This window comes from Oculina patagonica, chromosome 1 (assembly GCF_052425735.1).
Source record: "Oculina patagonica isolate OP01 chromosome 1, crgOcupat, whole genome shotgun sequence".
NCBI lineage: Eukaryota > Metazoa > Cnidaria > Anthozoa > Scleractinia > Oculinidae > Oculina > Oculina patagonica.
The window spans coordinates 2,722,891-2,746,799 of record NC_135758.1 but is presented as its reverse complement, the minus strand read 5'-3'; the positions used below and the strand labels follow the sequence as shown (position 1 = coordinate 2,746,799).

The 23,909-nt window shown below is 40.2% G+C and overlaps 2 protein-coding genes across 2 annotated transcripts; one reads left to right on the top strand and one right to left on the bottom strand.

The window, feature by feature from the left end:
* Nucleotides 1–847: 847 nt before the first annotated feature.
* Nucleotides 848–3,505, bottom strand: LOC144652409 (uncharacterized). Its single transcript, XM_078512426.1, has 2 exons — nt 3,041–3,505; nt 848–2,277 (listed from the first exon to the last, which is right to left on the bottom strand). The coding sequence occupies exons 1-2, from the start codon at nt 3,243–3,245 to the stop codon at nt 1,100–1,102; spliced, it is 1,383 nt and encodes a 460-aa protein (XP_078368552.1). The 5' UTR covers nt 3,246–3,505; the 3' UTR covers nt 848–1,099.
* A 2,835-nt stretch (nt 3,506–6,340) lies between these two features.
* LOC144661463 (beta-1,3-galactosyl-O-glycosyl-glycoprotein beta-1,6-N-acetylglucosaminyltransferase 3-like) lies at nt 6,341–10,583 on the top strand. Its single transcript, XM_078522273.1, has 3 exons — nt 6,341–6,469; nt 7,358–7,487; nt 9,162–10,583. Exons 1-3 carry the CDS (start codon nt 6,417–6,419, stop codon nt 10,215–10,217), a joined length of 1,239 nt encoding a protein of 412 aa, XP_078378399.1. The 5' UTR covers nt 6,341–6,416; the 3' UTR covers nt 10,218–10,583.
* Nucleotides 10,584–23,909: the final 13,326 nt, after the last annotated feature.

Here is a 23,909-nt window from a genome sequence, read left to right as displayed (position 1 = left end):
AGAGGGTTCAAATATAACATGCCAGGGTTTTATTGAAATTTGAGATGTTTGGACATGTTGAAACACTGTCACAGTTATTTAAACTAACAAATGTTCAAACTGTCACTGTTCAGATTTTCTTTTGTCTCATTTTATTTGGGCGAGTTGAGACCCTTTCTCTTCCCAACCGATTCTCTCCAAAATACAAATCCAGCTAGTGGATTCGATCATAAGGATACTTGAACTGCTCATGAAAAAAATAAAATGTTCTCAACGAGAAGTCAAATTTGCCATTATTACAAGAAACGACTTTTGTGGTAGCATGAAGAATCAACTGATACGTATCTCTTGTTCGCACATTACACACTGAAAGTTTTTTTTTCACAGGAAAATTACCCCTGTTTCCAAAAGAAAATTGAAAAGTTCAATAAAGAAAAGTCTTGTTCACGAGTTCAAGTGTAAAGGGTAACTGGTTTTGCTCAAATAGCACTCAGGCAGATTCTTTCCCAGGATGTAATAACAGTCTTCAAAGAAATTTGACCCACAATGCCTATCGTCATCATTAACATCAGTAGAAACATTCATCTACAGCTCTTAGCTTGTTTCTCAGGAAGCATTCTCCCAGGGCCAAACTTCCACTTCTGTTTCTATATACAGTTGAATCCCGATAACTCGAACCTTCCGCTAACCGGAACCTTTTTCGATTCCCCTTCAAGTCCTTTTCTTACTAATTTTACCCTTGATAACTTGAACTCCCGATATCCCAAACCTATTTCAATTTCCCTTGGAAATCTGAGTTATCGGGATTCGACTGTACCACGAAAAATATTATAACATTGTATACAGTGCAGACCACAACAAAGCAACATACAGTGTTAACTTGTTTATTTTCTGTTTACGACCTGGTTAAGTACAATGTATTAAATTACAAAGGTTGTAAATGCTAACATACTGGGTTAAATTGTGAGTATACATGCAGTTACAATGAGCTGTCTGACCAACTTGGCTTTGACGCCAAGGTGGGAAGCAAAATGATTAACAAACTATTTTTTTTTTTCACTTTTTTGTTTTTTCTCACTTTTTTTGGCAATGATCACATTCTTTTCAATTTGTTTTTCTTTTACACTGGACAAGTCACCCCACTTAGTTTTTCAACAAGAACTTTTCTCATTTTAGTTGCAAGCTGCTCTAGTTCCTCTACTTGCTTTCGCAACTCTGCATTACTTTTCTCCAATTCTTCTTCTTGCTGGAACAAATCTTGTTCTTTCTGCTTTCTGGCAGCACGAGCATGCTTAGATGCAACGTTATTCTTTAATCTTCTCACTGTACGTTTGTCAAGAACATCTGCGGTGCTCAGAAGCTCACTACGAGCACTGTCTTTGTTGGTATTTTCACACTTGACTTTCTTTTCTGGCAAATTAGAGGACTCTGAAGAACATGATCTCTTTCTCTTCTGCTTAGGTTGTGCTTTCACAGAAACTTCTGACGAGCTTACAACACTTTCGCTACTACTTAAATCACCTTCACTAAGTAAAACTACACTGTCCGAAAATTCCAGAGAATGAGAAAGAGAGAAAAGTTCATCAATGTCAACAGTTACAGTTGGCAAACTTTCAGAATCTTTGACCAATTGCCGCTCTTCTGGCATATGATCACTGGCATATGAGGTAGAAGGCTGCATCAGTTCTTGTGTCAAGAGAGTCAAGGCATCTGACGTTTGAATAACTGTGATCTCTTCGGCAGCGATGTCAGAAGTGCTTTCTGTTTGGTCGCAGTCCATGACGACTTGATAAGCACTTGACAGGAGACTACCAGGGTCTTCTTCAACAGACATGATATCTATGACACTCTCCGGGGAGAGAGCAACATCAGATAAGTCAGCAGTTGACGAGGATACCTCTGCGTCCCTTACAAGTGAAACCACATCAATGACTTCACTACCAGGGGAGGGCACTTCCATGTAGTCACCACCGGGACTCCCAGTCGCCACTGTCACTACATCTGACTGGCATATGTCTGAAGCGGCGACTGGGGAGGTCTGATCCACTTCAAACGCCATATTCAGCGTGTCAAGCAGGGGCAGTTCTGGAAACAGATGGTCAAGATCCATGAATTGCTCAAAGAATGGATTGTCCATACAGCTCGACGACTCGCCAATGTCCAGTAAACTTTCTAGTGGAAGGCTGTCTGGCTCTAATGACTTGATGTTCAACTCGTCAAGTAGGCCAAGAGGGAACTTGGCATCGTCAGGACAAATCTGGTCCAAACTTTCAGTATCTTCCAATGAATGCAGTATATCTGTAAAAGTGCAAACAAAAAACTTCATTGAGTTTGCTTCGCAAAAAATAATAACAGAGATTACCTGGAAAATGCACAAGGATTGAAGGTTACAGGGAGCCGAAAGCTGTACAGTAGAATCCAGATTTCTTGATCCCTCTATTTTTTCGGACCTCCCGACGACTGGAACCAAAGGTCTTTCCCCCAACTCAGTTAAACCCTATAGTTTTGGGTCTAATCGAACATTCTGCAATCGTACCCATTGAACATCAATCATTCAATTGGATTTGGTAATTGAACTCACAATAAAATTTAGTCAGTCGAACACAATCTATCCTTCAGTTACCAAATGGTTGACAATCGTTCTCAGTCAAACTTCTTTTTCTTTATGATTTACTTATTTTCGGGCTTTAAGGGTTGCATTCCAAACAAAATCGAACCAGATTTTCTAGTTCGATTGCGTTCGATTGGTTCGATACATCGAACTCACAGCAAATTTGATGTTCGATTTTGTTCGATTACCAACCCAGACGAACGATTGCTGTTTGATTGAATTTTACTTCGATTTTGTTCGATTACTAATACTTCAATAGTAAGCTTGTAGTGCTTCGTGAAAATTTATTTTTTATCCAGAAAGTTCAACCTCGATGTCAGAGAAATAAGCTTAAGCTTATTTGACTACAACAACACACTGACACTTTTAACATGTTTTAGCATTGAAGTGATGCTTTGTTTATGGAGGATTTCAATGAATTTCTACTATGTGAAATAAAATTCAGCTTACCTAGATCATTAAACAGGCCACACGTATTCAGAGTCGGGGTTTCGTTTCCAATAGTCATTTCCTTGCAGGGTTCCATTTTCGTTTTCTTGTTCACGTGAACTTCGCCGGTGTAAAGAATGTTCTCCTTTGCTTCGATCGAGTCGATCCGACGGTCGATCCGACGGTCGACTCTTTCGACGCAAAGGTCTACAAGGGTAGACTCCATTGATAGCAGAGAGGTTGAACATAGCGACGGCTTTGAATTCTTGCATTTTGAATTTTTAAATGAAGAGTTGTCTGCCGAAACTGCCGTTGTGTGGCTAAGACTTGAACTTGTTGGAAATATTTCCTTCGGACGCCGAGGAATAAATATCCGGCGCCAACGCTGTAGCCTTCAACCGCGGGCCCAACTCGGTGAAAAGTCACAGAATTCCTCGTTTACCCTCCGAGGAACTTGAAATGAAAAGATAAAATTCACCGTAATATTGCAGTATTTCAATACATGGTGGTGCAATAGTTTGTGCTAAATTTTTCATTGACGTCAACGATAGCCAATCACAGGGCATGTAATCTAAGCTTGTGATGTCATTTTGCACCAATCATATTTTGTTTGCATGAATTATTAAAAGTTGTCAATGACAACTGGTCATGAATAAATTACTACCACGATTGTTTACCTTTCGGCACCCAGAAAGCAGCCAAGTTTGTACAAGTCCAAGGTGACGTAGAAAGAGGAAAAAATGCTCTCAGTGCGTCATTCGGTCCGGGGAATTTTGAGAACTTACCAGAAGCCACAGAAATTAATATCAAAAATTTCTTTATTCTCCAACGCAAATAAGAAACAGTGAGCGAAGCGAGTTAAAAGCGATCGCTACCTACCACTTATTGTTGATTATTTTGAGTGCTACGCAGCAAAATCTCTCTTTTAGCGAAATCGGTAAACCCATCGACCCAGAGAAATGTTGCTGGTCGGGTGCTGGTCGTCAAGTCGTCACCGTGTTGCGTAGGGTCGCGCGGATTAGGCCTGAGACTAGTTGGTGCGGTCAAACTTAAGCTTTCTTTCTATTTTGAAGAATTTCGTTCAAGTTGAAATGGAAGTACGAGCAGGGAAAAGTAAAATAGTTGCTGAGTGTAAAGTTTTTAAACTATCCGCATCCGAACAAATGTTCTAGCTTTGACAAACGTAAAACTTTTATGGTAAAGCTCCAAAAATATCAACTTTGAACAGTGAAAAGTAAAACCTTATCTTTGAAGTACTTTTCTTTTTTTATTATTTGCATATTTCTTTCGTTAGACCACGGTCGAGGAGATATGGTAAATCTAACTCTGCGTGGTCGCGCGCTCCCGACAAGCGAGCGCACGACCAGAGAAACGTCTTTTCTTGGGAGCGTGCAACCAGAGGGTCGATGGGTCGATGTCTGAAATTCCGGCTATGAAATCGGGAGTTGAGACAAAGGTGATAAATAGAGTCAAGGTACTCCTTATAAAATAAAACTGTTGACAAAAATATCCTATTACGATACATGATATGCCCAATTTCGATATTTTAAAATTCAGCCTAAAACAATAGACATCAAAACGAGGCTCCGGGGAATAAACCACACAAACTCTATAGTCCCCGGAGCCTCGTCCTGAGGTCTATTGTTTTAGGCTGAATTTTAATATATCGAAATTGGGCTATTGAGGGGGTTGCAATTGGGGGGCGGGGAGGCTCCGCCATGGAAGGTTGTGCCGGGTAGCTAAGTCATTGACCTAACAGCCTCAGGGAGCCTAGGACCAGCCATTGAATTGCTTCCTTGCTAGAGGAGTGGGCATAGTCAAGTTTGGGTCAATTTCACCAGACTTTGCAGGTCAGAGCAATGTCATGGTATTTTACTCATGATGGTCATGTTTTTGGCAGCTGACTGCAGCCCTGTGGCAGCTTGGATCTCATCAGGGGTGACTAGGCACTCCACCTGGTCTAGCCAGGGGCCCTTAGGTGGAGGGAGGGTGGCTGTTAGTGAATTTCAGGCCTTTCTATCAGCCTTCTGGGCACCTTTTGTTGAAACAAACCAGATATACATATTTTATTTTTGCTGGGAAGGGAGTGACGTGATGCCGTCTGACCTCGATCTAGCTCCGACATTAAATAAGTCCTTTTGCGCGTTTTTTTGGCAAGAACGCTGCAAACAGATCAGAACTGATAGAAGTGCAATTGTGCAAAACGTTCATAAAATGAAAAATAGCTACGCGATTCTGAATTGCACTTTTTGTAACTTTATTTTTGCTGTTGAGATGTCAAGATGACGCGATGGTTCGTTAAACTTGCTTTTTCAGCTTACCGATCTTTAAACTAAGGGGAAAGGCGGAATACCGATTATAACATTTATTTGCATGAGAATCCGCTAGGTTTTTCCACGGTTAATTAAAGCTTCTTATTTATATTCACTACCGTCAAACAGACCAAATGGGCTCTGGGAATGAGAAATGCTCGAACTATGAGTCCGAGAATTTAATGCCGTCCTCGTCAAGTACAATTTTCAAACGTACAAAATTGAAACACTACTCGGACTTCAAACCTATACGCCGCCTGGTACGAAAACCCAGTGGGGGAAAATGGGAACGGACTCCCAACCAAATGCAGGCGCATAAACCTTTTGGGGTTAAAGCCTTTAGTCAAAGGTAAAGTACAAAGATAACAAAAGTGTATAAAGTAAAAGTTGAAAAGTTCGAGAGCTGAGATGAATACATTACAACAATCAGTTCTTATATACGTTACAATAATAGAGTCAATTAACGTCATAATGGCTCACGTGTGTTCATACCAATAAGAAACTATTTACATTCTCTGTCACTACCACTTACAGTTTAGTTCCGCCGAATGTAAATACATTTTTCAAGCCCCACAGGGAGTACAAGTACTGTAAACATTAAAAAAATAGCATACTGAACCAAAGAACAGTAACTGTGAAATCCCGTGAAACGTTACATGACACGAACCAATCAGATACCGTCTTTAGTTGAGAGCGTGCATTAAAACAGTTGGCGCTCAATTTAAATTAGAAATTCGACTTCTACGTAAGATAGAGTGTATGAAGAAAATGGCTGACATTTTGAACACAAAAGCGCTGAAGGCTTTCACGCCTTAGCAGATCCAAGGATAAATGTCTCTTAGCTGTAGCTGCTCTTACAACAGAACCACAAGAAATGATCTTGGCCGGGAAAATGGTAAGTAACAAAGAAAATCTGATGCATGTTTAAGTGTCGATTCGGAAATTGAATTGTTTTGTTGAACTCAACTTCAGACCAATAAACTTCAATGCATTTGCCGGTACTTGGCCAATTATTTGAGTCAGTTTCCTTTTATTGCAGAGGCTAGCGACAGAATTTCTTACTAAGAGCAAAACTAAATGAAATCATGGCGCCGAAATGTGGCCGTTCCGGTTTTATAAACGCCGATGTTCGTGTCAGGTACGTTATCTCGCTCGTTCGTGTAGTCTCGCCCGTATTTTAAATACATGAAGTGAACTCTGTCCAGCTTTTTATAATATGCTGGGGAACCTTTGATTAACAATGATCAAAAAGCATAACTGCTCAAGAAAGACGTGAGAGTAAATAAATTGTACGTAATGACCGGTCGGAAATCAAATGCCACTGTTATATGTTTCTTCATTGTTAAATTTGTTTGAGGGAAATGTTCGTACAGTCGTATTTACCCAACAAAATGAAGTGTGGATCTGAGGCAATATTTCCAAATGCAAACGTCATATTTAATTATACATGCATATGTCTCGATCATGATCTGAATGATTTCGGCTCGTGTGTAACTTAATAGTATAAAAGATACTGCAGGTGTAAACAAAACTCGAGCTCGTAGTCTAATTGTTGAAAAGACTTTACTGGGAACACGCGCAAGTTTAATTGCCGAAATCACAAACCAAAACTAAAAGTGAACCACTCGGTGAACAGATCGGTCATTGGGTTATGCTTATTAACAATTAATTAGACGGCTCGCTCTCGGCTTTTGATAGTTAGCTCGGGGCTTTGAATCGCCCCTCGCCGACTACCGATAGTCGACCTTGCCGAAAAAACCAATCAGATTCGTGGATTGCCATGACACGGCAGAGTGGCTTGTAACCTTCTTTAGAATAGAAATCTGGCTGTTAGCCAACCAAAATGCACTTTCTGTGACAATTTTCTAATGGATCGCCATTAATTAATTGGCGTTTACAGTAATTTCAATGTTTTCTTCAGACATTAAGCCCAGTCACTTTCGTAAAATTCTATCAGTTCTTTTCCTTCTCCTTACTTCCTGTTTGAAACACGACAACCATCATTTTCCGTGTGTTTATTTTGCAGGAAACACAATTTTATGGCTGGGTGTAAAATCAAGACTATCATTTTTACTACATGTTTCTTTGTGGCTTCAGTCAATGTTTTTGTTGTCCAGCCGGAGTTTGAAATTCTGAATATCAAGCCAAAGATACCGGTAAGGAAAAGAGTTTGTTGTCATCCTAATATATCACCCCTACATAACCACGGACACTGCTGTTTTTAATCCTGTTAAGTTCAATATTTTTTGTTTGGCAGATTTTGCAAAGAATATCCTTGAAAAAATCAGCAAGTTATATCATATTTTTTTATAAACGATATATTTTTGTTTCATTATTTACGAGATTTTGAAGCATGTCCAGTTAGTGGGCACGAGCGAATATACCGTGGCGAGCGTAGCGAAAAGGCGGGGAGGCGCTTACGGTGTAGCTCTCGTGCGTGCCCCAAAGTGACCCTGCTCGCAGGCTATGTCCAGTTTGCATGACGCTTCACTCCACCATATGCCATGACTGCAAAAGTACAAATTTGTACTTCGTACCCGTGGGAGGTTCCAACTCTGTTATAGCGGTCCTCTTAATTTAAGTAAACTTGTCTAGCTTTGTCTGACTGACCGGGTACATATTGTTAATATTGGTCCCGGCAGTGCTGCGAAAATTTATTTGTAAAATTTTAAGACCAATAAAGTTGAAGAAAATTATTCAACATGACTCGAGCGTGGGACAAGGAAAAAATCTGAGTCCCCGACGGGAATCGAAGCCATGGCCTCCCAGATACCGGTTGGGCGCTCTAACCAACTGAGCTACGAGAGACTCGTTGTGAGCTGGGCCATTTACTAGGTTGATATATGACACGCGTCCTGCATACTGCTAGGATCAGCAATGTCGAAATCGTCAAATGTGTAGTAAATAATAAAGATGGTAAATTTCAAGCTCGGTGATAAATAGTGAAGAAAATTATTCAACATGACTCGAGCGTGGGACAAAGAAAAAATCGAAGTCCCCGACGGGAATCGAACCCATGGCCTCCCAGATACCGGTTGGGCGCTCTAACCAACTGAGCTACGAGAGACTGGCTGTGAGCTGGGCCATTTACTAGGTTGATATGTGACACGCGTCCTGCATACTGCTAGGATCAGCAATGTCGAAATCATCAAATGTGTAGTAAATAATAAAGATGGTAAATCTCAAGCTCGGTGATAAATAGTGAAGAAATTATTCAACATGACACGAACGTGGGACAAAGAAAAAATCTGAGTCCCATTGCTGTTCCTAGCAGTATGCAGGACGCGTGTCACATATCAACCTAGTAAATGGCCCAGCTCACCACGAGTCCCTCGTAGCTCAGTTGGTTAGAGCGCCCAACCGGTATCTGGGAGGCCATGGCTTCGATTCCCGTCGGGGACTCAGATTTTTTCTTTGTCCCACGCTCGAGTCATGTTGAATAATTTTCTTCACTATTTATCACCGAGCTTGAAATTTACCATCTTTATTATTTACTACACATTTGATGAATTCGACATTGCTGATCCAAGCAGTATGCAGGACGCGTGTCATATATCAACCTAGTAAATGGCCCAGCTCACAACGAGTCTCTCGTAGGTCAGTTGGTTAGAGCGCCCAACCGGTATCTGGGAGGCCATGGCTTCGATTCCCGTCGGGGACTCAGATTTTTTTCTTTGTCCCACGCTCGAGTCATGTTGAATAATTTTCTTCACTATTTATCACCGAGCTTGAAATTTACCATCTTTATTATTTACCAATAAAGTTGATAGATCACGAAAATATCGACATATCATCCTTTGTTTAACGCATGCTGACTTCATTTTTTGTAGGCATTCAAGAGTGAACGATGCAGACGTCTTATATCTGGCGAAGAAAACGTTAACAACACTTTCCTCTCGTCGAATGACTCTTATGTTCTTGACACCTACAAGCCAACTGAGGACTGCCGCCACGTTTTACGAACTCGATTTACTCACCCTCCTGTATCAAAGCAAGAGAGAGAGCTACCAATCGCTTTTGGAATCACAGTATATAAAGGTGCTAGGCTGTTAGCTCGCCTGCTTCAAGCTATCTACATGCCCAACAATGTTTACTGCATTCATATTGACGGAAAATCTTCGGACGTTTTCCGTAAAGCGGTAGTTGCCATTATTCGCTGTTTGCCAAATGTGTTTATTGCACAAAAGAGTTCTGACGTTGTTTGGGGACATTTTTCATTGGTTGAAGCTCAACTGCATTGTATGAAAGAGTTATTGGAGTCACGGAAACCGTGGAAGTATTACATAAGCTTAGTTGGCCAGGATTTTCCATTGTACGACAACAAGCAAATTGTGAGGGCATTACAAAGACTTAACAACTTGAACTGCATAGAAGGTTTACCTTTGCCTAAATACCACGAAAAAAGAATTAAGTTTGTTTACAAACTAAGGAATAATCACATTCATAACACAGGAATCGCAAAATCGCCACCACCACACAATATTTCAATTTATAAAGGATCGACATTCATTATCGCCATAAGGGAATTTGTCGAGTTTGTGCTGAAAAGCAGGATAGGCAGAGACTTCATTGAATTCTTGAGGGACACACTAATCCCGGATGAAACGTTGTTCGCATCTCTACAACAGCATCCGCTGGCACCAGGTGGAATCCATGGCAACCGACGTTACCGGATATCACGTGCTATGCACTGGTTTCCTAAGGAGTGCCATGGAGTCTGGAAAAGAAAAGTGTGTTGGATTTCTATCGAAGATTTGCGCTGGGTGTTCGGACGACAAATGAAAGAGAAACTGTTTGTTCACAAGATTCCGTTTGACTTCAATGATGATTTATTAGAATGTATTCTTGCTGAAAGACAGGGAAGAAAATATCCTATTTCAATGTGAGAGGATTTGTTGCTGGGCAACAAATTTGTACTAAATTTGTACTGGGCAACAAGCTCAGTAAAGTTCTACACAGGCCGGCCCCACTGCCCGAGAACAACAGATTTTTTAAGCTGTAGATAGACCGTAACTCCGTAAGCCGTAAAACGGCCGTAAAAAGGTCAAACATTTTCCCGTTTGACGTAAAAATTGAATACTTTTAGACCGTTAGCCGTAAAAGCTGTTAACCGTAAGAAAACTTCAACTCAAGAAAGTGTAAAGCTCAAGATCTCTTTCAAGACATTTATGCTCCTTGTCTTTTGTCTTGTTACCGAAAAAAGTCGAGAGTCTTATTTGGGAAACTAGACAATTAAAGTTCAATACTTTAAAGATTTTTGTTAACCGATACGAATACGTCCACTTAATTTGTAATATGTCAGAAAAGAGACATACAGACGTTTGTATGGTGCAGGGCACAAACTTGTCCCCACCATACAAGCGTCCGTAAAATTTCGCGACTTTGCGGGCCCATATCTTCTTAAGGTTTCGGCATATCACGCTAAAAACGCTTTGTCCAGAGGTGTTGATGGATTTTCGCCAACTATTTCATGTCAAAAGTTAAAAAAAAACCGTGGAAGGGATCTATTAAACAGGAAGCTAAGTTCGTTGATTTCATGGGAAGCCAAGGTGCTGATTTATCCAAGTAACCATTCCGCTTTTTGCAGATTACAGCTCTATAAAGTAAGGGAAAAAGGGGAGTGCACAAAGGATCATGGTGAAAGAATAAACGATGTTGTTTTCAAATAGAAAACTTGTCATCTGGTCGTCTCGGCCAATTCCCTCTGAGACACGTCTGCAGGGAATCATACTCGGTAGTTGTATTCAGCGCTGCCAAGCCTCGCGCAGATTTTGATGAATACAACTACCATGATTCCCTGCAGGCGCGCCTCATAGAGGGAATTGATCAGAGAGGGAAAAAAATTGATTAGTAATATTTCTTTTGCACGAGAATCCGCTAGGTTTTTTCACGGTTAAAGCTTCCATGGCGGCCTGTGAAAACCGTGCTTATCGGTTTTTTTTTGTAAAGATATGTGCCCACAGAGAGCACAAGTTTTAGTCCTTTTACCTCTCATCTCCGCAGAGGCCGTTTTTATTTTTGGTCTCTTGCGCTCCCCCTATTTTTTTTTTCGTTTATTTCGCCTTTTCCTCTCCACTGAAGGAGCCTGCTCCCCCTATTTTTTTATATTTCGTTTCTTTCGCCTTTTCCCCTACACTGAAAGACTTTCTGCGGAGAAGAGAGTCCTTTTACCGAAAACAAAAATTGTAATTAGCATACTGAACCAAAGAACAGTGACAGTAAAATCCCGTGCGGTGTTTGATGACGTGAACCAATCAGATACCGTTTTTAGTTCAGGCGTGCATTTAAACAGTTGGCGCCCAATTTAAATTAAATATTCGGCTTCTACGTGAGAAAGAGTGAAGGAAGAAAATGGCTAACATTTTGAACCCTAAACCGCCGAAGCCTTTCACGTCTAAGCAAACCCAAGGATAAATGTCTCTTAAGCTGTAGCTGCTCTTACTGTAGAACCCCAAGAAATTATATTGGCCGGAAAATGGTAAGTATTGATAATTTTTTTTAGTTTCGATTGGGACAATTGTTTTATTCTGAGAGAGCTGAACTCGACTTCAGACAAAAATTTTCAATGTATTTGCGGGTACTTGGACATTTAGTCAAGTCAGTTTCTTTCATTACAGAGGCTAGCGACCGAAAAATAATTTACTCGCTGAAGACAAAACAAAACGAAACGTGTTCCAAGCAAACTTCGTGAAATAATCATGGCGCCGAAATGTGACCGTTCCGGTTTAAACGCCGATATTTCATGCCAGGTACGTTTGTCTGTTTATTTATCTCATTCGTTAGATTATTTTTTGCCCGTAGTGTTAATACACATATTAAGTGAACTCTGTCCAGCTTTTTATAATATGCTGGGAAACTTTTGATAAACAATTATTAAAAAGCGTAAAGTTATAATTTAGGTGGAAGAAAGACGTGAGAGTTTATGAATTGTAACGACCAGTCTGAAATCAAATGTCATCTTATATTTTTCTTTATTTTTAAATTTGTTTGAGGGAAATGTTTGTACATCGGGCGCATTTAAGAGCTGAATACGGTTGAACAACCCAACAAAATCATATGGATCTGGGCAATATTTCGAAATACGAAAGCTATATTTAATTATGCATGTCTCGATCTTCATCAGTGACACGATTTCGGTTCATGCAACTGAATAGTATAAGAAACTGCAGGTATAATTAAGTTTAAGGTTATATACAAATATTTCATTTATGAGTAAAAATTGACTCATATATTTTCTTTGCTGTACCCTTTTCAGTTTGGCTCCTCCAGACCTCGTCAAGCAGTCAGCAGTCCACTGTCCTAAGTTAGCAGTCCATGCCAGTTCAATGTTCTCGCCCGATGCCTCATGCATGATGTCTCATTCATCGTCGTCATGGCAACGAAAGACACAAGTTCTTCTTGGTAGTGGTTAGTGTGATTCTTTGTGGGCAGGGAAGGGTGGGTAAATAACTAGAGCTCTGGATGAACCTTACATTCGATCGACTAACGTTCGGCTGACATTCGACCTACATTCGGCTTATGCGACTGTTTCGGCTTAGTTAGTTTAGTTAAAGCTGGGTGGGTTGGGTTTGGGCCTTCCCTTTTCCTTTTCTGGGTTTCAAAATTCGGCTTCGAATATTTCATTCGGTCAATCAGTTTCGGCACTAAGTTCACGTTTCGGTTTTTCTTCGGCACACTTCGGCTTTATTTCGTCAAGACTTCGGCTTCACTTCGGCAACAGCGCAATTTCCCGCTTAGAGTTTTTGTTTAAAGTATTTTTCTTATCTAAGTTCCTTTCAATGACAGCAATATCACTGTTATTGACTGGAACTTTACCCCCTTTAATAGCAGTATTATCACTGTTATTAACTGGGTCGTTTTCGGCTCAAGGTTCATCCAGTTAATAAACAACTAATTAATCGATTAATAAATTTATTTAATGATAAAGTTAGGAAACTAAAGAATGACCGCTTAACACGAGAACGAAAACGGTTTTGTTTTCTTCTGTCACGTTAAGTTGTCAGTTCTCTAGTTGCAGGTAACTAATTAGTGTAGGCTCGCACTTGCGAGTGTAGTTCAGCGCCAAGGCTTTAAATATTTAGCTGGGAATCTGGGACAAAGCACACATCCTAGTTAATATCGCTTACAAATTTCAGATTAGGTAGCCTCCAAGAAGGATTTACCGGACAATTCTCCAACAAGATGCATTTTACGAGAAGATCTTATCATCTTTCTAGACAGTGAAGAGACTGAGAGAATAGCGCAGGAGTTACTTTTAGTTACTTGAGAGGCTTTTCTCGCTTACAGGCGGTGTTAGCAACCAGACATATTACATGATATGTCTCTTTGCTAGCGTTGCCTCGTGGGAGGAGTCTTCTCAAGGAATCCGCTTGCATTGCACTTCGCAGGCGCAGGAAGCTTAGACCGTCTACAAATTGTAGGCGTTGGTAGACTTCACTTTCGGCGGAGCAAATGGAGCGCCACTTGGAGACTGGATATACACAAGCTTACTCGATAAACAGTTGTTAAGACCTCTTAAGTTATTAATACTAACGCCTGGAGAAAAGAGAGCCGATATCGACCACGCGCAGTAGTGAGACAGTTATAGAGTAAATTAGTAAGGTAGACGCAACATCGACGAGCCAAGACAATCAGGACAAGTGAAACAAGGAGATAACATTGGAATCACGCAGGGATAACGAGGACACATAGAAAAAACAGCATCTCTTTTCATTGCATCTGAATTGATAGAGAAGAAAGTATAGATAGCATAAAAGATAATTATATAACCAGTATGAACCACACTGGTGAATATTGGTTTGATTTCGGGCGCCTGGATTCTCCACATAGCCTAGCTAGCACAAAAAGCGTTTTGGAGTTATAAAGTTAATTACTTAGATTTCGCAAAATATGTCTAATTCACCGAGTTTACCTTTATTTATTGATGTGGTGCATACTACAACAATTATTCATTCTGAGGTCGGTGAATAATTGTATATTTATTTAAGACGTTCTTTAGGTAATATAAATTAATTTGAAAATGCTATTTCTAAAATGATAACATGAAGGTTGTTGTTGTTGTTGTGCTGTTGTTTTCTTTGCCACCCACGTGACACGCGTGAAAGTGCCACACGCGCCTCTCGTCACAATGTTTATTTCCTTTGAGAATCAAACCTCAATTGTCTGTTCAGTCTTTGAAAAAAAATCACTTGATTTCCTCCAGAACGTACAAACAAAGTCGAAGCAGACATTGTGGACTGTAGTGAGGGTTGCATTCCAGCGTAATACAGCATAGCCTCGCTTCGGCTCCGGCTCAGCGAATGATTTGGTTCGGTTTCTTTTCGAAACGCTTCGAGCTAAGATCGGCTTCCGGCTTTCGACTTTAACCGAGAATCAACGGCAAGGGCCTGGTATCGCGTTTTTCGATAGCAGGCCAATGCGAACCCCATATAAATGTCCGAGCAACCCTGCGTGTTCCACGAGAAGTGTCAAGTTTTACAGACACAGGAACATTCTTGGTTTCTCTGGACACTTTTTTCAAATAGGAGCGCACCCCCTCATGGATTACTTTAGGTCCTGTGGAATAATTTAAGGCAATGTAGCTATTGTAATATTCCTTTAAAAATGTAAGCATAGTAGAGACTAACGTTATGGCTAATGATACGAGGCATTTTACTCACCAATTTTAACCAACCGTTTTTTTATCAGTTCACAGAATACATTTAGATAAATCCACGTAGAAGGTTTATACTTAACCCTTAAAATACCACGCTTCTGTGATTTTTTCAGCCGTTTTCTGGGCTTAGGCAATCTTTTGAATTTCATGATGGCATATAAGAAGCTTAAGTAATTAATATGCGCTGTTTCAAAACACTGAGGGCTCAAACTTTCATTGTGACGTCAGTATTCAGCCGTTGTCGCCGTTGCGTCTTTGATAAGCGAGCACACGGGCTCGAATCTGGCAAAATTTTCGTTTATAAGTGTTTTTCCGAGTCATTTTCCACTGCAGAAGCCCCCAGGCTGGCATCATTAAGCTAGAATGGTGGGTAGAGGCAAACTTCTGAAAGAAACCAGAGGTGAGAGATGATTTGACGATGATTAGAACGCCAAAAACATCTGTATCGGAACATGGCGATTTATGAATGAAATGGTCTCTCTGGCCGTTCTGTGGATGGATTCCGAGACCTGCCAAGGCAATTTGGACAACTTTTGACTTCCAAAGAATGCAGTCGGTGCAGTATTTTGCCGGTAGGATTGGGTGGCTCGACACTTATAAAAAACCTATGAAATAGAGGTAGGTAGACTTGCATTTCGCGGACAAGGCAGTTTTACCCAGACATTCCTTTCGGTCACCAATAAGGAAATTGCAGGTTTGCAAGCATTGCTGTAATCGAATGGTGATTGCTCAGTCTGCTGAAGGATTTTTGAGAATTTTTCTTGGTGAGCGGAAAGGAATAGGCTCGAAGTTTGCTGCAAATGTACACTTTTGGATTCAGAATTAATTTTTCATTAAAAAAACTGAAAGCGAAGATGTATGTTTTTGTTGTTGTTCTATGGAGTAAAAAACGGGCATTTTCGGATTTGCTTCAGAAAAAAACAGCCATATACAACGGAAATCTAGAACTGTAGTCAGTTAGTTGGCTTTTAAAGCTATGAAAATTATCACTTTGCCATAACAAGGGATCATTACTATCATGTGTCCAGATATGCGAAGGCTGCAGATTTTTTAATCACTGCTGGTATTTTCTACGCAAATATGCGTTGTTGGTAGTTTAAGGGTTAAGATCTTGTTTTCCGTCGGGGCTCATTTTCGGGAGCAAAAACGACCGGCATTAAACAAGAATTTGAGAATAAATATTACGTTTCAGTTAACAGTGTGTTTTGTCGTTACTGTGTGTGTTTCTTTTGTCTGGATGAATAACTAACTCTAAAGCATTTTTTGGAGGGACGAACGCTCACCGCCGCTTTAAAGCTATGGGGGTGGGAAGGGATTATGTTATTTCGTAAACTTTAACTTGTCCATTTTCGGGGACATCTTCATTGCTGTAAAACCGTATGTACTGAACGCTTTCAAATATTAAAAACAATACTGCGTTTTAGCTTGATCAACGCTTTTAAAAATACATCCGAAAACTGCGCTAAGTAACAACCTCTTGAAGTGTTAAATTGCCCATTTTCGGGGACGCAACGGATTTCAGTTCCGTCTTCGGTTTATAAATATATTGTAAGAACTAAATATCTGTATGTAATTAATTCACGGTGCGCTCAACTTGAAAATAAAAATAATTGTTTCACAAAAAGCTTGCTCGCTCGTTATTTTGTTTGTGAGTGTGTTTTTTTTTTCTGAATACTGTAAATAACGTTTCCCTTTTCGTTTTCAAGGAATTGCGTCAGTCCTGTCACATTTTTATTTATCCATTTCTGGCTGGTTCCATTCTCCAAGCGTCCATTTTCGGGGACACAGAACATGACATTTTTGCGTTCCATTTTCACAGATAACTTGATTGTGCCTTTACCGGTAATTTTGTCAATTTCGCGTTATCTTCGGCGGCGTTAAACGTGTTCTTATTTGCGGGTACAACGAATTGCTACAACCTACATAAAAAGTTCTCCTTTTGCCCTTTCTTTTTAGCAAAGACGCAACAAAGAAACGACGTTTACTGATAACATAAGGTAAATGCGGTTTAGCGTACTTCAGCTTCATCTTTCAGGACCTATCAGGTTAAAAATCATTTTATATGAACTGAATATCTGTACTGTGTGTAGTTAGTGATATTTTCAACTTAAGAATACATGATAAAAAAAAATTTTTACTATTTGTGTCACTTTGTTCTAAATACTGTAATTAATTAATTAATAACTGATTTGCACACAACTGACTCACACTCTCGTTTTACCCCTTCTCTAGCTCTCTGAATACGGTCCTTCTCTTTCGAGATTGCTCTATGATGGTACTTAGTCAGTAAGGACTGCAAAATATTTGATAACGGTGAAATGTTGCTGGTTACATTTATTTTTTTTTCCTAGCGTCCACTTTCGGTCTGGCGTAGTGTTTCGCTTCAATTGTATCCGTCAAAGAACTTTTTTAGCGATTAAGTCGTCTATTTTCGGGGATGACTCGGACGAGTTTGTCAACTCGCGCGTTCTGTAAGATTCTAGCTACGCCCATTTTCGGGGGCGTTAAACGGAGTACCGAACGACATATTTTCATTTTCGGGGACAAACGAATTGTCACAATTCTCCAGTGTTTAGGTCGTCCATTTTCGGGGATGACTCGGACGGGTTTGTCAACTCGCGCGTTCTGGTGGATTCTACCTACGCCCATTTTCGGGGGCGTTTAACGGACTACCGAACGACATATGTCCATTTTCGGGGACAAACGAATTCTCACGACTTGGTTTTTCGTTTGGCGTTGCTTTAGCGAGAGAAAGTTTACCGTCCGTTAACACGAAGCAGTTTCTCTAGATTGGATTTGAACGACATCACGCCATTAAAGACTGAGGTAAGCTGCTAGCTAGATAGATAGATAGATAGATAGATACTTTATTAACGTGAAATAATCTTAGCTTTACGGCTAGTTTACAGTTATTTCACGAAATTAAAAACTAAAATCTAAATTAATTAAAATATATACAATATAAAAATGCTAGCTACTATAGATAATATAATTAACATGATTAAAAATATAAAAAATTAAAACACCCTTGATTGATTAATATCGCTATAAAAAGTCCTAAAAAAAAATAAAAACTTACAATTTAAAACGTTAAATTTCGAATGTTGCGTATAAAATCTTTGGTGCCAGCTAGGCAGCGTATGTTCCGGGAAGTCCGTTCCATTGGCGGATCCAGACCTTCAGGTAAGTGGGGGGCCCGATCATCCAGACACTGAAATAAGGAGGGGGCCGCACTCGAAAATAGATCTTCTCGCGAGCAATACTTACCAAGTCTCCTTAACCTGTAAGAAAAGGAAAGGTGTGGAGTGCTACAGATGGTCTCGCGTGGTTTGTTTATCTGTTTTTCAAAACGAAAAAGGAATGGTCTGGTCTGGTCTGGCTGGTCTGGTCTGGTATTGCTGCATATCGTTTTGTTTATAGTGGTGGATCTAGGGGAGGGGCCATGGGTGCCTGGTCCCCACCTTATTTTTAGGCCAAACTAAGGGGCGAGAAGATCTATTTTCGAGTGCGGCCCCCTCCTTATTTCAGTGTCTGGATGATCGGGCCCCCCACTTACCTGAAGGTCTGGATCCGCCACTGGTTTATTCAAGGTTAACTTCCATTTTTATTCCGTTTTCGGTTTGAAGTACAGGTACTAGATAAACCACGTGCGGCTATCTTTCCTTTTTCTTATATGTAAAGGAGACTTGGTATTTATTGCTCTGTTAATTTAGTGTTTAGCTCGTCCATTTTCGGAAATAACTTGGACGAGTTGTCAACTTGCGCCCTTGTGGATTCTTCCAACGCCCAAAGCTCCCGATTGGATCTGAATGGCATCACGCCATTAAAGACAGAGGTACGTTAGTTGCTTCACTTTGTTATGTTAATACAAGCTTAACTCAGATTTTATATTCCTTTTTCGTTTTGAAAAACAGATAAACAAACCACGCGAGACCATCTGTAGCACTCCACACCTTTCCTTTTCTTACAGGTTAAGGAGACTTGGTAAGTATTGCTCTGCAGATTTAACTCTGCGCTTGCTTAAATATTTTCCATTTCAAATCATTTGTCAGAGAGTTTAGTCTTTGTCTGAAGAGTTTTCTCGTATATGCTTGTACAACAGGAAAATAGTCACATACCCTAACTGACAGCAAACCGGCCTCGAGGCAAACGAAAGTTTGCGCAGCGACTTGTTTCAAGATTTTTTGTTATTAACTCGTCTCCAAGTTAAGTCTTTACAGGTTTCTTTGGTGTTGCCTCAATGAATCCAGGACGAAAAAAAAACTAGCCGTTGGGCCATTGACAGATGCAATGGATGGAGCTTTTCCCAGTAATACTTGATTGTGAGTACTTTGTGCAATTTACGCCGGCTACTACACAGATTGAATCTAGTTAATAACACTTTGCTAAACAATCCCGAAGAGTAAAGAGAACATTTGAACTATTGGATAACACTTTTGGATTGCACTATAGAATTATGCGCAGAAAGGTTCGATTAAAAGAAGTACAAAGATGAAATCAAGATAAGAAAGATTAAAAAACTCGTGAATCTTCATTTAGGAATATTGTTTAATTTTGCTGTACCACAAAATGCTCAGAATTAAGTTACATCATAAGGAATGTATAAGGTTGACCAAAGGAGAATTGATGTTTTGAACTTTACCTTCTCATTGAATAATTTTGCTAATGTATCTAAGTGCCCTGTAAGTGTTGAAACTATAAGTAGAGATAAAGCTAATAAAATTCCTATTTGGCCTTTTTCATTTTAATTTTTTATATATGACAATGTTATTGCAATTAGATATACATAAGTATCTGCGCCTTTGAACTAACATTCTTGCAAGGCATTTTTATGTCTACTAATGCATCCATAAAGTTCTCTAGAAACCCAGGTTACCACATTTGACATCCTGCCCATTGCAGTACCAAACAAACCCTTGGACAATCATCTGTCACGGAAAGTCACGCTACCAGTGACAGTGGTTTGATTGGTGATGGCCACATCGAGCAGTTGAGCTGCACTGACGACCTCGTCTTTCTCCATAACCACATCGGATCTACATCGAGAGAGTTGGACGGGGAGTCCTCGTGCATGGGAATTGTACATTGGTCTCGTCAGAAAACTATCATAAAAACAATATCAGGTCTGACCTTGTCCAAAACCACTTTTGAGATTCATAGAAGCAACTTTGTTTATGCAAGGGCCCTAAAGGTGATACTGAATCATTGCAAGAGTCATTATGGGCCGTAGATCCATTGTCTGTCAGGGGAGATTCTGAAAGTTCTTGTACATTGCCCTTGAAGCTTTTGAAATGTAAGAGGAAGAACTTTCTTTAATCAGTCTCAATATAGTTTCTCCAAGTACAGTAATCAATTCACGGAAACTACCTTTGATAACCAGATAACCAAATTTCATCGGTGGAAAATAGCATTTAAGTTCCGGGATATTCAAGTTTTTAAGCAATCTATAATTTCCAAATGCCCAGGTTTTAATAATCGTTTACCCTTCTTCAGCATTAGACATGCTTAGATCTCGTTCTGTCTCTCCTCCCTGGCTGTATATCTCTTATGTTCCCTAACTATAAGTGGAATATTTCCTGGCAATATATCTCGTAACTTGTGCAGTTGGGTAGTACACTTTATATCTTGCAGCCTCATACGTAATCGGCATCATAACTCCGATCCGATGCAGTTTATGACATCTTAACGGATACCCTGTTTGGACATTTAGCTGGGATCTCATGCAGATTTACACCAGAATGGCATCATACCAATCTTTGATCAGACAACTAGCAGCACAGCGACTCAGCGGTAATCACGTCCGACCCACAGGGCAGGCATGCAGGGGTCCTAAAGGTAACACTGAATTATTGCAAGAATCATTATGGGCCGCCGATCCATTATCTGTCAGGGGAGATTCCAAGATTTCTTTTGCAGGGCCCTTGTAGCTTTTCAAATGTAAGGAGAAGAATGTTCTTTGATCAATCTAGCTCAATTAAAGTTTCCAAGTACAGTAATCTTAATTCATGGAAACTACCTTTGATAGCCTGATTTCATCGTTACCACATGCATGCATATTCATGTGGTGGAAAATAACATTAAAGTCGCGGCATATTCAAGTTTTTAAGCAATCTATAGTTTCCAAATGCCCTGGTTTCAATAATCGTTTTCTCTTTTTCAGCCTTAGATATCGTTCTGTCCCTCCTCCCTGGCTGAATACAGCTGATTCGAGAAAGGTTGTCGGAAAAAAAGCACAAAAGTGCACGCAACAAGACTGAAAGGTAGTGTGGGTAGAAGTAGAGAGCTATTTCACGTGCTGAATACTAATAGATGGCGACATGATAAACGCGAATTTGCACGTTTTCTTTCTTTTTAGACATGTGGAAAAAGGTACTTTTAGCCACGCTAAATTTCGGAAAAATTTCAAAACTCAAAGACATGTGACAGTAAAAGTAAAGCTACAGAAAAAGGCCTCCTGAGAGGAAAAAAAATCTTCACGTGTAAAAATACAATCTTGTACAGTTCCTCTAGGCCAATATGCAAAATTCAAGTGAATACCCAGATCACATTTCGGTCTTGTCGAGTGCACTTTTGTGTTTTTTCCCGACAACCTTTATCGAATTAGCTGTATCTTTTATGTTCTCTAACTATAAGTGGAATATTTCCTGGCAATATCTCGTAACTTGTGCAGTTGGGTAGTACACTTTATATCTTGCAGCCTCATACGTAATCGGCATCATAACTCCGATCCGATGCAGTTTATGACATCTTAACGGATACCATGTTTGGACATTAAGCTGGGAACTCATGCAGATTCACACCAGAATGGTATCATACCAATCTTTGATCAGGCAACTAGCAGCACAGCTACTCAGCGGTAATCACGTCCTGCAGACGTCGTGCTTCGAGGAGCATCTTCCCAGAGCTACAGGTCAGGCATGCCGATTATTCCTGTTGCTTCAGCATCCAGCATCCTACAGACTACGGGTTCTGAGGATTATTCTCCCCGTCACCAGAAAACCATGCTGATTCTTCCTGCTGCCTCAGCAAGCTATATCCTGCAAACTTCAGTCTCTGTGGATGATTGTCTCCGCCACCAGACAGTGCCGATTCTTCCTGCTGCCTCGGCATGATCTGAGGATCACTTCCCTTCCACCAGACAGGCCTGCCTGCCGTTTCTACTATTCGAACCCCAACCCTCCATCGTTCAGACTTCGGGCTCTGACGATCATCTTCCCGCCACCAGAGAGGCCAGCTGATGCTTCCTGCTACTTTAGATTCCAAGATCTGAATCTCGGAGACAAGACCTTTTGTTAAGAGAGGTGAGTTTGTAGCTTCCCGTATTTTAAAGCAATTTTTGGCTATTAAATGATGTTAGCAGAGTTCAAACAATTTCAAACAATCACTTTCACCTTTATTTACAGCAACGAAACGGCGTACCAAGTCAACAATGATATACTTGCCGCTTACTAGTGTTCGGTGTGACCACTTCATCACGAGTGGGCGGACGGCACAGTGATCCTGACTTCCAACATCAATCCAGTTAGTCAGTACGCCATCTTCTGAGAGCTGCCCCAGCACAGCTGCCATGGACCTATGCAGCCCAGAACTACATTCTCAAGACGAAGTTCCATTGAGTTACTCTATATCTGCACACTGCGACGACATGGAAAAGCAGTTAGAAGGTCTCTCTTTGCCCATTGCAGCCTATCTTAAGACCAGATACACTTCAGACAGATGGTTATCAAACGGGAACAGAACTGCTGCTCAAAGACGTCAGGTAAACTGTTGAAGCTGCTCGACCATTTGCTTCTGACAATGAACAACGCATGCGTAAAGATCATTTAAAAAGGCTTTTCTACTGACGTCACAGCGGCCATATTGACGTTTCTAAACGTGATATTTTCAGTATTGACTGGCTATTCAACGGAAACATTTTGAATCCTTATTCTGGAGACAATAGTATAGCCATCGTAAAAACATTCTTTTAACTCAGTTGATGATTATTTTTATAGAAATAGGAATTTTATACTACAACACGAAAACACTGCTATTTGAGAGAAAATAGTTACTCCTTGTTTAACACTTTATATATAGTAAGGAGAAGTAAGGTTTCAGGATCCTATTCTATCATGCCCATTCGCTGCTCCTACAATTGATATAAGCTAATCAAGAGTGGTTTTACTTAACCCGTTAAAGATACCCTTGAGTATAAATTGTAGTAAAGTCAAATTACTCGACTCGTTTTTTCCACATTCTGTTTGGGTCAAATAATTGACACTTTCCTTTAATTTTAACGCCCTTGCTTCACGGGTTAAGAAAACTCACTCCCAAAACCTTGTGTTCGATATACAATTTCATATAATCATGAGCTCGGTGATAAGATACTCTGTATTTGAAAGTAATCGTATCTATAACAAAATTCTCGTTTTTGATTGGTTCTGCGCGCGCCTATTTGTCGCGTAATCGGCGCGCGATCACGTGGGTGTCCAATTACAGGTATCCAATTTGAGCAACTTCAAATTGGATACCTGTAATTGGACACCTACGCCATCCGCGCGTCAATCATGCGCATTTGAATGGGTTTTTTCTTGCTGTTTTCTAACTTTTTGTGCAACCAACTGAATTTACCTTTGACTTTTCCTCACAGAAAAGGTTCCTAAAGACTTCCTAACCTCGCATTTTGTTATTGACACGATTAATTAGTAATTGGACCTCGTGTCGTACAATTCAGAGAGTAATCGTGCTCGTAATTTCAAATGACTCGCCCGATTACTCCCTGAATTGTACTCCACTCAGTCCAATTACTATTACAAATCGAATAACTTCTATTTCGAATTATGTGAAACCACGTTCCTAAAAAACCTTGCATTTCAAATCATTCAGTAAGGCTTGCAAAATTATATGAAACATAAAGTTCTTGAACTGTAGATTCATGATTTTC

What these genes read in the sequence shown, in the direction of transcription:
- LOC144652409 (XM_078512426.1), bottom strand. Translation starts at nt 3,245, where the DNA reads ATGGAGTCTACCCTTGTAGACCTTTGCGTCGAAAGAGTCGACCGTCGG. An exon ending in TGGCCTGTTTAATGATCTAG is followed by an intron (nt 2,278 to 3,040) that starts GTAAGCTGAATT and finishes GCACTTTTACAG; the next exon opens with ATATACTGCATTCATTGGAA.
- LOC144661463 (XM_078522273.1), top strand. Translation starts at nt 6,417, where the DNA reads ATGGCGCCGAAATGTGGCCGTTCCGGTTTTATAAACGCCGATGTTCGT. An exon ending in AACGCCGATGTTCGTGTCAG is followed by an intron (nt 6,470 to 7,357) that starts GTACGTTATCTC and finishes TTTATTTTGCAG; the next exon opens with GAAACACAATTTTATGGCTG. An exon ending in ATATCAAGCCAAAGATACCG is followed by an intron (nt 7,488 to 9,161) that starts GTAAGGAAAAGA and finishes CATTTTTTGTAG; the next exon opens with GCATTCAAGAGTGAACGATG.